This window comes from Scardinius erythrophthalmus, assembly GCF_964197995.2.
Source record: "Scardinius erythrophthalmus genome assembly, chromosome: 7".
Classification (NCBI taxonomy): Eukaryota; Metazoa; Chordata; class Actinopteri; order Cypriniformes; family Leuciscidae; genus Scardinius; species Scardinius erythrophthalmus.
Window position 1 is genome coordinate 35331072 of NC_138227.1, and position 14106 is coordinate 35345177.

The following is a 14106-nucleotide window of genomic DNA, read 5'->3' on the forward strand; positions in this document are numbered from 1 at the left end:
CCACGCGGACACTCGCGGGTTGCACGGGAACAGAGGGAAGTGTGGAGCGTGGAATAGTCGGCGCTTTGTTCCACACTGTAACCCTCAGATCACCCTGGCCGCCAGCCGAAGTACCAGCCCTCTCGGGACCAGTAGATCAGGGTGCGGATGAGGGGACTCTCACATGAAGATCATTGAGTCTCGATCTCAACCGTGCGACCAACACACATTAGATCAGCTTAATGGGATGGGATCAAGTTACACTTATACTTGGAAATTGTAGCCTCTTAATACACTGACTACATTTAATAATTGGCAGCAAAATGTAAAACTTGTTACACCAAAACTGGCTACTGCCACAAAGGACAAAAGGACAAAACTATGGCAAGTTTTTTTCTTCTGTTATTATGAACGTCTGATGTAGTTGAGGAACCATTTTAACAAACTAAACAAATATTTAAAAATATTTGTGATAAAAAGTGCAAAACAACATAACAACTGAAACAACAACAACTGAATTTTAACAAACACTATACAAACTATGATATGAAACCGAAATCGCGATTCTCAGATCCACGATCTGTGTCGCGGTGTGAGAAGGCAGAATCATGACACACCCCTCCCAGAGTTATCCTCCCCATCCAGATCCAGTGCTACCACATCTTTAAATTACTATTGGGCAATTCCAGCATTATGGACGTGACATTTGCAGTCAAAACTCTAAATATAAATTCTCAGAAAACGCATTTAATACCAGTATATTGAAACGTCTGTTCCCTTTCGTTGTCACTCCGAGTTACGTCGGATGACGACGAATGGGGTTTCGCTTAGAAAGCCTCTCACCTTCGAGTATATAAAACAAGCCAATGCCATGAAATGCCATGGGTCTGCAGAATTTGCATTGCGTATCTCCGCCCCACGCCGGGGGTATATAAGGAAGTACGCCGGCAACATGCAGTATGTTTTCGCTTCGGAGCCAAGTCCAGTACTTCACTCCACAAGCCTTCTGAGTGACATCTCAAATCTCTTCGAGACGAGCGGCTCTTCAGTGTGTTGGTGTGACGGCGTGTTCCAGCGAGATCACATTTCCTGCTGCTGATTTGTGCAGTAATCTGCCGACAGTGAGTGTGTTTCTCCCTGGGTGCTTCAGCACTCTGCTGAGCTTTTCCACTCTCTAAAAGAGCTGCACGCGGCACGTCTTTTTCAAGACGGTTTGCCCGTGTATTTTCTATTTCCTGGATGTGTGTGCGTAATTCATCTGCCTAACGGTCACGAGCGCTGTTTTGCGTGTTGGGCTTAATCACGCTCGGCAGCGCTCGTTGATGAGTCATGTTTTCATTGCAGGAACATGACCATCGCGATGTTTATAGATCAAGACTCAATAATCTCCATGTGAGTAGAGTCCCCTCTGCCACACCCCAATTTATCTCTTCCTCGAGAAGGGATACTTTGGCTGGTGGCCAGGGTGATCTGAGGGTCGGTGTGTGGCACAACAACCGACGAGTCAATTCCTCGGGCCACACCCCCCTCCACATCGCAAACCGTGGAGCTTCCGTGTGTGCCTGGTTTCTTTCGGGGACCCAGTGTTTCATTCGGGGCTCTGGCAAATGGTGTCATGCACTCACAGCATCACAAGACGGATCACAAGTTTCGACAGCGTTGCCTCCCACGGGAGTGCTATCGTTGCCGGGATCGATTCAGAGTTGTCAGCCATGCTTTCCCGGGAAGCTGAAAGCATCGGCTGGAGTGGCCCCGCCCTCCCCCCGAGTGCTGTAAGCTTCTCCCGGACGTGCATCAGGACGCCTGCACTCCGCGAGAGTCCACGTGACTTCAGCGGCGCGCGGGTGTCCTCCGCCTTCGCTGCTTTCGATCGCACGGCGATCATGGTCTGTATGTTCCCTGTCACTATCGTGGCACGGTCATGCAGTGCTGTGTGTCGCCTGCGCCTTCGATGCAGTGCTGTCCCGGGAGTTCTGTCCGAACCGGCCGCAGTGGAACGCTAGTCCTTACCTGGACAACCCTGGCAGAACGCGGAAACTCTAACCACGCCCCTATGCTGGGACACTATGCCTCCCATGCCTGGCCCGGTTGTTCCGCCACGCACACTGCTGACCTCGCTCAGGCGACATCGGTACCTGCGTGATCCTGGGTCAGGTGATGTCCACTAGTGTGGTCCAGATATGGGCTTAGCCAGGTTGATGTGGGGGTGTCTGAGTTCATTTTCTAAGCTCCCCCATGTCCCGGGCTGGGCTCTCTGGTGGTGTGGCTTCGACCACCTGAAGTCATCCATCCGTGCGGTCTCCTTAGTCTGCTTCCCGCCAAGGCTCCCTCCATTTGGCTGCTCCCCTCAGGTCTTCACCGGCCTTGAGCAGGAGCAAGTCGCAGGAGGGTGGCGCTGCCCGTCTCCGCCCCTTAGACTGCCATGCCAGCCTAAGCAGCACTCTTGAGGCGGGCAGCCTGGTCGGCGATGTGGTTGAGGATTGCGCCCAACAGTCTTCAATCACTCTATAAGCAGGTTGAGGACCTTCTGCACCGACGGTCATCTGTCCGTGCGGTCTCCTTAGCCTGCTTCCCGCCAACACCGCCCCTCTGCGATTCCTCCCCTTGAGTCTTCACTGGCCCAGAGCACGAGGAGGTCGCAGGAGGGTGGCACCGCCTGTCTCCGCCCCTTAGCCGGCTAAACGCCATGCTAAGCAGCACTTCTGAGACGGGCAGCTAGGGGTTAGGGCTCAGTTCTTCTCAGGAGCCGGTAGCAGGGCCACTCCTTCCCCTGGTGGAGGGCCGGGGGGGGGAATTCTTGTTTCAAGAACTGATGTCCCTTCCTCCAAGCCCCAAGAGGCTGTGGATGACAGCATGCGCCGCCCACGGGCCACGCTCTTCTCATCCCCCTCTGTCGCCAGACCCCTGCCAGAGCACGCCCTCGTGGGACGCTGGTCCTCCCCTGGCCTCCTCTGGCAGGACGCGGTTAATGACCGTGCCCCCGCACAGGGCCGCTATGCCACCCTAGCCTGGGCCGGTCATTCCGCCTCGCTGCACCACCGACGGTACATCTGTGGTTCGAATGACCACGCTGGCGCAGTTCTGGGAGCCTGGCTAGAGCTTTCCAGACTGTCCTGCTGTGTCGCGAGAACCATCAGGCTCGGCAACGCGATTCAGTTTGCGCGGTCTCCTCCCCGCTTCAGGGGAGTCCGCTTCACTATAGTCAGTGGCAATGCCCCTGTCATGAGAGCGGAGGTCGACACCCTACTGGCGAAGGGTGCGATCGAGATTGTCCCTCAAGCCGAAATGAGGTCCGGCTTCTACAGCCCTTTCTTCATTGTACCGAAGAAATCCGGTGGATTATGACCTATCCTGGACCTGCGCGTTTTGAACCGCTCCCTTCACAGGATGCCGTTCAAGATGCTCACGGCCAAATGCCTTTTCGAATGCATACGGCCACAGGATTGGTTTGCAGCGATCAACCTGAGGACGCCTACTTCCATGTCTCCATTCTTCCTCGACACAGACTGTTTCTTCGGTTTGCTTTCGAGGGGCAGGCATACCAGTATGCGGTTCTCCCTTTCGGGCTAGCCCTGTCTCCTCGCGTCTTCACGAAGGTCGTCGAGGCAGCCCTTGTTCCCCTACGAGAACACGGGGTTCGCATCCTGAACTATCTCGATGACTGGCTGATTCTAGCTCACCCTCAAGACCAGGTTTGCGAACACAGGGACCTTGTGCTCTGGCACCTAGCTCGTCTGGGCCTTTGGGTCAACTGGGAGAAGAGCAAACTCTGCCCAGTGCAGAGAATCTCTTTTCTCGGTATAGAAATCGACTCGGTCGCCATGCGCGTGCAGCTTACGAGCAAGCGTGCGCAGTCACTACTGACTTGTCTTCGTCAGTTCGAGGGCAAGAATACGGTCCCACTGAAACTTTTTCAGAGGCTCCTGGGGCATATGGCATCTGCAGCCGCAGTAACGCCGCTCGGTTTGCTTCATATGAGACCGCTTCAGCTTTGGCTTCGCGATCGTGTCCCGAGGTGGGCATGGCAACACGGCACGCTCCAAGTCCCAGTGACTCCGAACTGCCATCAGACCTTCTCCCCGTGGTCGAACATCAATTTTTTATGGGCCGGAGTTCCCTTAGAACGAGCTTCCAGGCATGTTGTTGTATCAACAGATGCCTCCACCACGGGTTGGGGTGCCATGTGCAATGGACATGCTGCTGCGGGCTCCTGGACAGGACCCCTGCGCCTTTGGCATGTCAATTGCCTTGAGTTGCTGGCTGTACGCCTTGCCCTGCACCGCTTTCGTGCATTGCTCAGGGGTCAACACGTACTAGTCCGATCAGACAATACCACCACAATAGCGTACATCAACCGTCAAGGTGGTCTACGCTCCCGCCGTATGTCGCAATTCGCCCACCACCTCCTCATATGGAGTCAGAAGCATCTGAGGTCGCTTTGAGCCATTTATATCCCGGGAGACCTGAACCAGACAGCCAACGAGCTGTCTCGGCTTCCGCCTCTCGCTGGAGAATGGAGACTCCATCCCCAGATGGTTCAGCTGATTTGTGATCAGTTCGGGGACGCACAGGTAGATCTGTTTGCCTCCCACGACTCGTCCCACTGCGACCTGTTTTATTCCCTGACCGAGGGTACGCTCGGCACGGATGCACTGGCACACAGCTGGCCGCGGGGGCTCCGCAAACATGCGTTTGCCCCAGTGAGCCTTCTTGCGCAGACCTTGCACAAGATCAGGGAGGACGAGGAGCAGGTAATTTTGGTTGCCCTGTATTGGCACAACCGCACCTGGTTCCCAGAACTAGTACTCCTCGCGACAGCACCTCCCTGGCCAATTCCCCTGAGGAAAGACCTGCTTTCTCAGGGACGGGGCACCTTATGGCACCCTCGTCCCAATCTTTGGAACCTCCACGTGTGGCTCCTGGATGGGACGAGGAAGGTTTGAGTACCCTACCACCAGCGGTGGTGGCTACCATCATTTCCGCTAGAGCATCGTCCACGAGACATGTCTATGCGTTAAAGTGGAACCTCTTCGTCAACTGGTGTTCTTCTAAAAATCTAGAACCCACGAAATGCCCCATCAGTGTCATGCTATCCTTCCCGCAAGAAGGGTTGGAGCGAAGGCTGTCACCCTCCACCCTGAAAGTGTATGTTGCCGCCATTGCCGCACATCATGACGCAGTTGATGGTAAGTCCTTGGGAAAGCACGACCTGATCGTCAGGTTCCTGAGGGGAGCGAGGAGACTGAATCCTCCTCGTCCTCCCCTCGTACCCTCTTGGGACCTCTCAGTGGTTTTAACTGCCCTGCAGAGTGCTCCCTTTGAGCCTCTGCAATCAGTGGAGCTTAAGTTCCTGTCAATGAAGACAGCGCTCCTGGTTGCATTTAGAGATGTTCCGATACCCTTTTTTCCTTCCCGATACCGATTCCGATACCTGGACTCAGGGTATCGGCCGATACCGAGTACTAATCCGATACCTTGGTGTGTATCTATACAGCTGCAATTCATACTAGCCCTGTATGAATTGTTATAATTATTTTATAAAAGGTATTTTAGTTTTACAATATAACTGTATAAAAAAGTGCAGCAAATAAATCTAGGAATCTAAAAAATTATATTTGAATAATAACGGTCCACAAAATTCACGGTGTGGTTCGATAAGATACACTGGTGTCATGGTTCAGTACGTTTTCAATACAGCAAAAAGAAATGCCAGAGAAATTTCCTTTATTTACATTTTTTATTAAAACTAACATCATAAAGTATGATCATTTTTTACTTTGAGCAATGATGGAGCTATACTTGAACTTATAAAACAAACAGCTCCTTATAAAAAAAATTAAAATGTAATATTGTAGTAGTTATAAGCAAAGGTTTATTTTATTTCAGATTAACATTTGAGGGCAGCAATTGTATTCATAATGTCAAAATAAAACCAATGTAACGTTACTTGAAAGCACAATGTTCCTGGTTTCCACGTCAGCGCTGTTTGATCCGTTATTAACCCTCTGAGGTCGACGGTATCGCCGGCGATACCAGCTCGCTTTTTTTTTTATCAGTGTAAAAGAAACTCATAAATACTCTGTTGACTTTGATTTTCCATAGGAGTTTCATACATCAATCGATTCTGTTAAATGTGTATTATTTTTGTGTAAATTCACAATAAAAACAAAGTGTTGTGCTTTTTGCCAAATAAAGAAAAATAAACACGAAGCGAGTTCTGCCTTCTCTCTGTCAGTGTAGTCCATTCTGAAAAGTGTCCGAAAATGAACAATAACTAAGCGAATACTCAAACAGGCAAACAGACACACAGGCATGAAGCTTGAATTCTCTTCTTTTAAATGAAGTAATTTATATAAAAAACTAATATTTTCATCTTGTGAAATCTGTATTAAAAGAAAGCGATTCCAGTCGACCTCATTAGAGCTAATTCAAATGTAATGTGACACACCCACGGAGAGCGCGCGCTATTCAAACGCAAATGGCTGAGATAATCCACGCAATCCTGTGAACGCCCCCATATCAGCTCGAGAAAACACACAAGTTTATCAGATCATTACATGTTTACACTGTTTCGCAGCGCTGTGAGGAATAATAATAATGGAAAATGTATCTCAGAAGTGCGGGTATATCGAGGAGCGAGCTGAGGAATACTAGTAAGTTTACGTGAATCGGGTTTCTTTATGAATGAATGAACGGCGAGATGCGCGCTGTTTACCACAGCTGGCAAAAAGACAGTTTAAATTTAAATCGCGTGTGTGAATGAATGATGATGTTTTTGCAAACTGTATTGCTATAATGAGATGAATAAAAATCGACTGAAATATGTTGAAATAAAATGTTGGCTATTTGTATAAGCAGCGTATTAAACAGCAAATTAACATTTATATGCCCTAATATTTCATAAAAACAATGTTACAGTCAGGCGAAATATGAAAGACATATATATAGATACTGATACTGATACTACTGATACAAAGATACTGTAAGATTACACTTGAATTGTTGTTGTAATTGTAACCTTTTTAATAAAAAAAATATATTTAAAAGGTAGATGTAAACACACTATTAAAAGGTAAATATAATTTTTTTCTTTAAATTATTTTTATTGTGTTTTATTAGTGACAAATTTGGGGAGAGGATAAATATTCCAAAACTGAAAATACAGTATGAGAATTAACTGCACAATTACTAGACATGTTTACCTTGGATATTATACAATTATACACAATTTGTAGACGGTGTAACGTCGAACGTGACGACGTAATTGTGATCCCATGGAAAAAGCCATGGTTGCTGCCACATCCAGCACCCTACGCAAGACTCTCAGAGCCCCATCTGGCTGGGGTGGAAGACCTGCGTAGAGGGAGTTCAACTGCTGTTCCATTATACCCCACACAGTGGAACTCTTGGATAACACTGAGAAAGCATGCCTTTCCAGGGGAGAAGGATGCTGTGGAAGCCACATCCTGCCCGAAGGGAGGTACCATGTGGAGAATACACATATGGACTGGCCGGACAGGGGCAGTACAACATATGGAATGGTCACTGGGGTGGCTCCACCTGAGAAGGGGGAGGCAGCACCGGACAGTGATGGCAGAGCAGACTCTGCCAAGGGAAAGACCCGGGCTCACCGCAGGGAGCTGGTCGTGGAAGAATTACGAATATGGGATCGCCGCAGGGATCACCACATATGGAACCCAGCCTAGCACAAGTTACACAAGCATACGAACACTAGGTCTGGCGTCGGACGCTCTGCAACGTCCGACTGCCTAAGGGGTGCGGAGGAACTCACAGGGTTCGCCTAAGTGGGGAACTCGACTGGAGCAAAAATCGCATATATCCGTTCCAATTGAAGGGAGTGGCGCAGCAAGCCGACACTAGAGCGGGAACTTCGGTGTTACCGGCTGGTTGAAGCGAGCACACAGGAAGAAACTGGCTCAACACGTAGGCTATAAGACCTAGCGAACATGTTAGGTGTCGCCCACCCCGCAGCTCTACAGATGTCTGTCATCGAGGCGCTGTGTGCCAGCACCTAAGAAGAAGTGACACCCCTAGTGGAGTGAGCTTTCAACCTGGGTGGGCAGGGCACGCCTTGCGCTTCGTAAGCCAAGGCGGTGGCATCCACTATCCAGTGGGCCATCCTCTGCTTGGAGACAGCCTTTCCTTTCTGCTGGCCTCCATAATAGATGAAGAGCTAAACTGAGGTCCTGAGGCTTTGCGTTCTGTCCACGTACAGACGCAGAGTGTGAACGGGACAGAGAAAAGCCAGGGCTGGGTCTGCCTCCTCTGAAGGCAGCGCTTGCAGGTTCACCACCTGGTCCCGAAAGGGAGTGGTAGGAACCTTGGGCACGTATCCAGGCCGGGGTCTCAGGATCACGTGAGAGTTATCCAGGCCGAATTCTAGGCACAATTCGTCGACCGAAAATGCATGCAGGTCCCCTACCCTCTTGACGGAGGCCAATGCAACCAGGAGAAAATAAAAAAATCCCAAGAGGGTATAGAGAGTTGCCAAGGCGGATTTAGTCTCCTCGCCCTCCTCAGGCACCTGAAATTGTGCTTTCCCAATGAATTACCTTCAACTGCATCGTGATGTGCGGCAATCGCGGCAACATACACTTTAAGGGTGGAGGGAGACAGTCTTCGCTCCAGCCCTTCTTGCAGGAAGGAAAGCACGGCTCTGCCTCGTGAGAAGAACACCAGTCAACGAACAGGTTCCACTTCAACGCATAGAGGCGCCTTGTAGAGGAGGCTCTAGCGGAAGTGATGGTGTCAACTACTGCGGGGGGTAGGTCACCTAGAACCTCTGCGTCCCGTCCAGGGACCAGATATGGAGTTTCCAGAGGTCTGGACGTGGGTGCCATAGGGTGCCCCGTGTCTGAGAGAACAGGTCCTCTCTCAGAGGAATGGGCCAGGGAGGGGCTGTCGCGAGGAGCACTAGTTCCGGGAACCAGGTCCGGTTGGGCCAATACGGCACAACTAGCAAGACCTGCTCCACGTCCTCCCTGACTTTGCACAAGGTCTGTGCAAGAAGGCTCACTGGGGGAAACACAGACTTGCGTAGGCCCCGGGGCCAGCTGTGTGCCAGAGCATCCGTGCCGAGGGTCCCCTCGGTCAGGAAATAGAACAACTAGCAGTGAGACGTGTCCGGGGCAGCAAACAGATCTGTTCGGTCTCAAAGCGCCTGAAAACCAGCTGGACCACCTGGGGATGGAGTCGCCATTCTCCCGTTAGCACCTGCTGCCGTGAGAGCTCGTTAGCTGCATGGTTGAGCAGGCCCGGAATGTAAACGGCACAAAGCGACCTCAGATGCTTCTGACTCCAGAGGAGGAGATGGCGGGCGAGTTGTGAAATGCGGCGGAAGCAACGTAACGTATGCAACGGTTGCAGTGCTGTCTGTACGGACCAGTACATACTTGCCTCTAACGACTTCCCTCCAGTGTTGTGACATATTTTTGTGTTGATGTATCCAAGTGACACGGAATATTGAATAAAGGGCAGGGTTTTACTTTAGCACACCTCCACTGCATCTCTTGGAACGCCATTCCAGAACAAAAGTGAATGCTTCACTTTGCATGGTGGAATGTTTGAACCCAGACCACTACTCTGTGAGTTAATGGAAGTTCCATTTTCTAACATTTTATATAAGCCTATAGCTTAAATTACATTATCATAAATTCTCATTAATTATGGCACGTATTTAGTGATATAGGTTTATTGACCACACTGTTTCCAAATTCCAAAAAGGGGCCAAATTCTGAAAGCATATCCCAGATAGCAACATTGTTTCGGCCCAGATCCGGCCCACATCTGGCACTTGTGGAATGCAGATCTGGCTCACATGCAACGTGGAATGATGGCACTTGGGCAGACCGCTCCTGTTTGCCAGATCTGGGCCACAAGCAGGACATAGCAATGCCACATGTCAGCCAAGAGCAAATAAATAAACCAGAACTAGACCTTATCTCAGCCGCAAAACCTGTGTATATTAAATATGGAGTCATTTCAGCCTTAAGACATAATATAAAACATAAGTGAAACAGGTTATTTCATGATGATTATAAAACCATCAAAAGATAACCATCATCACCTGATCTCTTTTTAATTTGGCTTTCTTTGCTGCTGCAAATGTGTTTGACAAACACACTGTCACAGCAGCCAAAAAAATACAAAAAATAAGAGTTAAGAGCCCAACTAATGGAAACACTAATCACTGTTATGGTGATTTCAAATGAAACACATTAGAGATAAACCTCTGTTAATTCTCAATAAAAACTTCTGTAGATGTCTGACATAATTAAAGTCAAGTCTTCTTTTCTCTTCAGTTGATTTCATCTAAGGCTCTGGCTGAAGTCAGTTGTAGTTCTTGTGTTTCTGCTCGTCTCTTTTTCTGTTCTCTTCTTTCCTTCAGTGATTCTGCTTGTTGGCAGGTTTATTAAGGCTGAAATGATTCCATATTTAATATACACAGATTCTGTGGCTCAGATAAGGTCCAGTTCTGGTTTATTTATTTGCGCACATCAATTATGTGCACATCAATATGTCAAAATGGCTGAGAAAATATGATGCGTAATAATGATTAGATCTGCATTTGGTCTTAAAGGGGCAGCAGTCTAATAATCCTGCTGACGATTGCTCCATTAATGTGAATCAAACAACAAAAGAGAAAATCAGTCGCAGCTCTTGAATTAATAATTTTGGCTTTTATAAGCTTTAATCTATCTATGATAAACTATGCAGTGTTATTTTAAATCTGACTTTATTAGATGTCTTTTTAGCCCATATTACTCCTGAACAGTAATGCCGACATTACTGAAATTAAAGCACTAGGTATATAATTTGTATATTTGTTTAATTCTATACTTTTTTTGTTTGACCATGTGTTTGTACTTTGTGTTTGGTGTCCTATGTCTTCTGAATATAAAACACAAAAGCCTGCACCCTTCTGCATAACTTGCATGTTTTATTTGTTTTGTTAAAGCATTTCTTTTTCTTTTGCTATAGATATTTATTTTCATTTCAAAATATAAAGCAATATTAAATGTGTTCATAATAGTTTTTTCCCCCTTTTTTTATATATAACAAAAAGAACCGATAAGAATACCGTTAAAGTACCGGATCGATAAGGAGTATTGGTAAGAGTAGTAATACCGTTAAAACCTTAACAATACCCATCCCCATTGGCAGCAACGAATTAAAAGTTATGGCTAATTTAACTCTGATTTAAATTCAGTGTATATATACTTCTACCATATGTTGCCACCCCTCAAAAATTCCTGCCCCCCTCTCGCCACCCCATAAATATTTTTCTAGATCCGCCCCTGGTCGATATCGATAATTATCACGATAAATGTCTTTCAAGTTTAAAGGCAGATTTTTGCTCCTAAGTGAAAGTTGTAGAAAACAGAGCGTTAATTGTGGTTTTAAACTACTCTTTATTGTCAGAACATATCATGACAAACAGGTGAACATTTCACAAATCTGAGGTAAAACATTCAAACATTTTTCGTCAACACCGTCAGATCTTCATCAACAGCGTTGGATTTTTGTATGTTTTTGTTAATTTTTTGGGGCAAAAAATATTCTTCCTTCAGTTTATGTTGTTTTTGTAATAAAGGACCATCTGATCTACATCCTCTTATGTTTTATTTATTTAAGGAATTTGTTTTTACAATATTGAAATTAAAATCAAAGTTTGAAAATGCAAATATTTAGAAATCTGAGTTTTCAGAATAGTATGAAATCACAACTTAAGTTTATATATTGTATTTTATAAATAAAATATATTTATAATTAAACACTATTACAATATACTTCAGAACTTTAGATTCTTGTTGGATTTGAAGAATTGAAATTGTATACTTTTTAGTGTGTCTGACGGAGTTGACACAAATCCAGTTCTGAAGGGAAACATGTTTATTTGTTAAAAATGTGTTTTTATTTAGAACCTGTTCCTTTACATGGTTAAATAGCTAAGAACTTTCTCTAATTGACCATATAACTCTAATTGATATATTGTGTATTTTTAAAAAAAAGTTTTTTAAAACGTGTTTTGTCCCGACTCTCAAGAATCAGTGATATATATATATATATATATATATATATATATATATATATATATATATATATATATATATATATATATATATATATATATATATATATATTCTCAAGAGAGCTTTTTAAAAGTCTTGCAAGTGTTCACAAACAAGACAATTATCATGAGAATAGTCTCCATATATATCTCACCAGATCAACCTTTCACAACACTGTCAAACTAACAAAAAGAGATTGTGGTAAGATTTTAATTATTTCATTGTTTAAGTCTTTGAAGAACCAGCATATGCTATCTTTAGAGTATTGAATATTTCCGTTTATAAAAAAGGACTGGAAATCTGAATGATTATTTTTTAATACTTTTAATTTCAAAATAACTCATTTTATTATTATGTGCATATCATAAGAATTTGCATATCATTCCAGATGCAGCCACCACTAGAGAATGAATCCTTTGACTTAGTGTTTACACTCTCTGGACTAAATGAAACGATGGGGAAAAGATTTGTGTTTTTTTCATTGACTGCATTGTATTATCCATTAATTGTGTTGTGTAATGTAACCATAATTTACACTGTAATCTCACATAAGAAGCTTCATCAGCCGATGTATGTATTTATATGTAATTTGTGTGTAAATGGACTTTTTGGCACTGGTGGATTCTACCCTAAATTCATGTATGATTTATTATCCCAGTATCATGTGATTTCTCATGCTGGATGTTTGATTCAGATTTTTGTCATTTATTCATCTGTTCTGTGTGACTTTTCAACATTGACAGTGATGGCATATGACAGGTATGTGGCAATAATTAGACCACTTGAGTATCATTCAGTAATGACCAATCAGAGGGTTCTTGAATGTATCCTTTTCTGCTGGCTTTCTCCATTTTTTTGCATGTCTGTTTTAATTGTATTGACATCAAGACTAAAGTTATGTGGCTCTAGCATTGAAAAGCTATATTGTGAAAATTGGTCAGTTGTTAAACTTTCCTGTTTTTCTACAACAGTAAATAATGTGATTGGGTATGTAATCATTATTATATATTTTGGACATGCAATATTGATATTTTGCTCCTACATTTACTTGGTTGGAAAATGCAGAAAGTCAATAGAGGGCAGGCACAAATTCATACAAACATGTGTACCACATCTTCTTGCATTGCTCAATGTGACTGGTGCTTTGCTGTTTGATGTGCTGTACACTCGTTATGGTTCAAAGAGTTTGCCACAAGATTTGCGTAATTTCATGGCCCTGGAATTCTTACTCATACCACCCATTTTAAACCCCCTCATTTATGGACTAAATCTGACAAGACTACGGAAGGAAGTCATGAAACTGCTTTTCAAAAAAGAAGTGGAAATATCTGATTGAATATTTCTTGGTCACAAGCAAAGATTTTATTATCCTAGACATTCTATGGAACACTATGGAAATTGTTCTATTGAATTGGACAACATAACAATTCTGATAGCTAGGTTTTTCTTTTCAGCCATATTACAAGAATCTGCCATATAGGTTTTTTGTTGTTGTTGTTGTTGTTGTTGTTGTTGTTTGTTTTTGTATGAAACATTAAATGATGCAGGCTTACACTTGAATGTGAATTTCAAATGTTCAAGATGTTTATGTTTCTTTAAAGTAATTTAGCCTAACTGTCATAGACTAATGATAATTAATTTAAAAATTATTTTAATAATGATTTGAATTTACTTTAAAAATGCAATTTTTAAAGAATGTTTAATTTGCATTTCACAATAAAGTTTTTTGTTGTGTTTTTTTTTACTATTATTTTTGTAATTGGCTCAGTTTGCATTGCATGATAGTCTGACCAAAAATATATAGTCCATGAACCAAGAATTGATATGTGATGAATGAGAGGTAAACATTTACAGACTAAAAGAGATAATAGAGAAATGTTGGTCTTAAATGTAAATGATCTAATTCAATTTAATTTAAATAACAATAAAACTTTGAGATCAGTGTGTATGTCCATTTTCCACAACTTTGGCATTGATGAGTTTGGTTGATTTATTTTGTGTGGCAAAGTGGTAAAAGCTTAGGCAAGGGTAGATT

At 44.4% G+C, this 14106-nt stretch overlaps 1 protein-coding gene across 1 annotated transcript in view; it reads left to right on the top strand.

The window, feature by feature from the left end:
- The window catches only part of LOC308693822 (olfactory receptor 6N1-like), a gene marked incomplete at both ends in the record, with an annotated part of 112018 nt that extends 98611 nt beyond the window's left edge, over positions 1-13407 (top strand). The window contains one exon of the mRNA XM_081370916.1: positions 12766-13407. Within this exon, the coding sequence (XP_081227042.1) occupies positions 12766-13407 (642 nt within the window). The remainder of the gene's footprint in view (positions 1-12765) is intronic.
- Between the last annotated feature and the right edge of the window lie 699 nt (positions 13408-14106).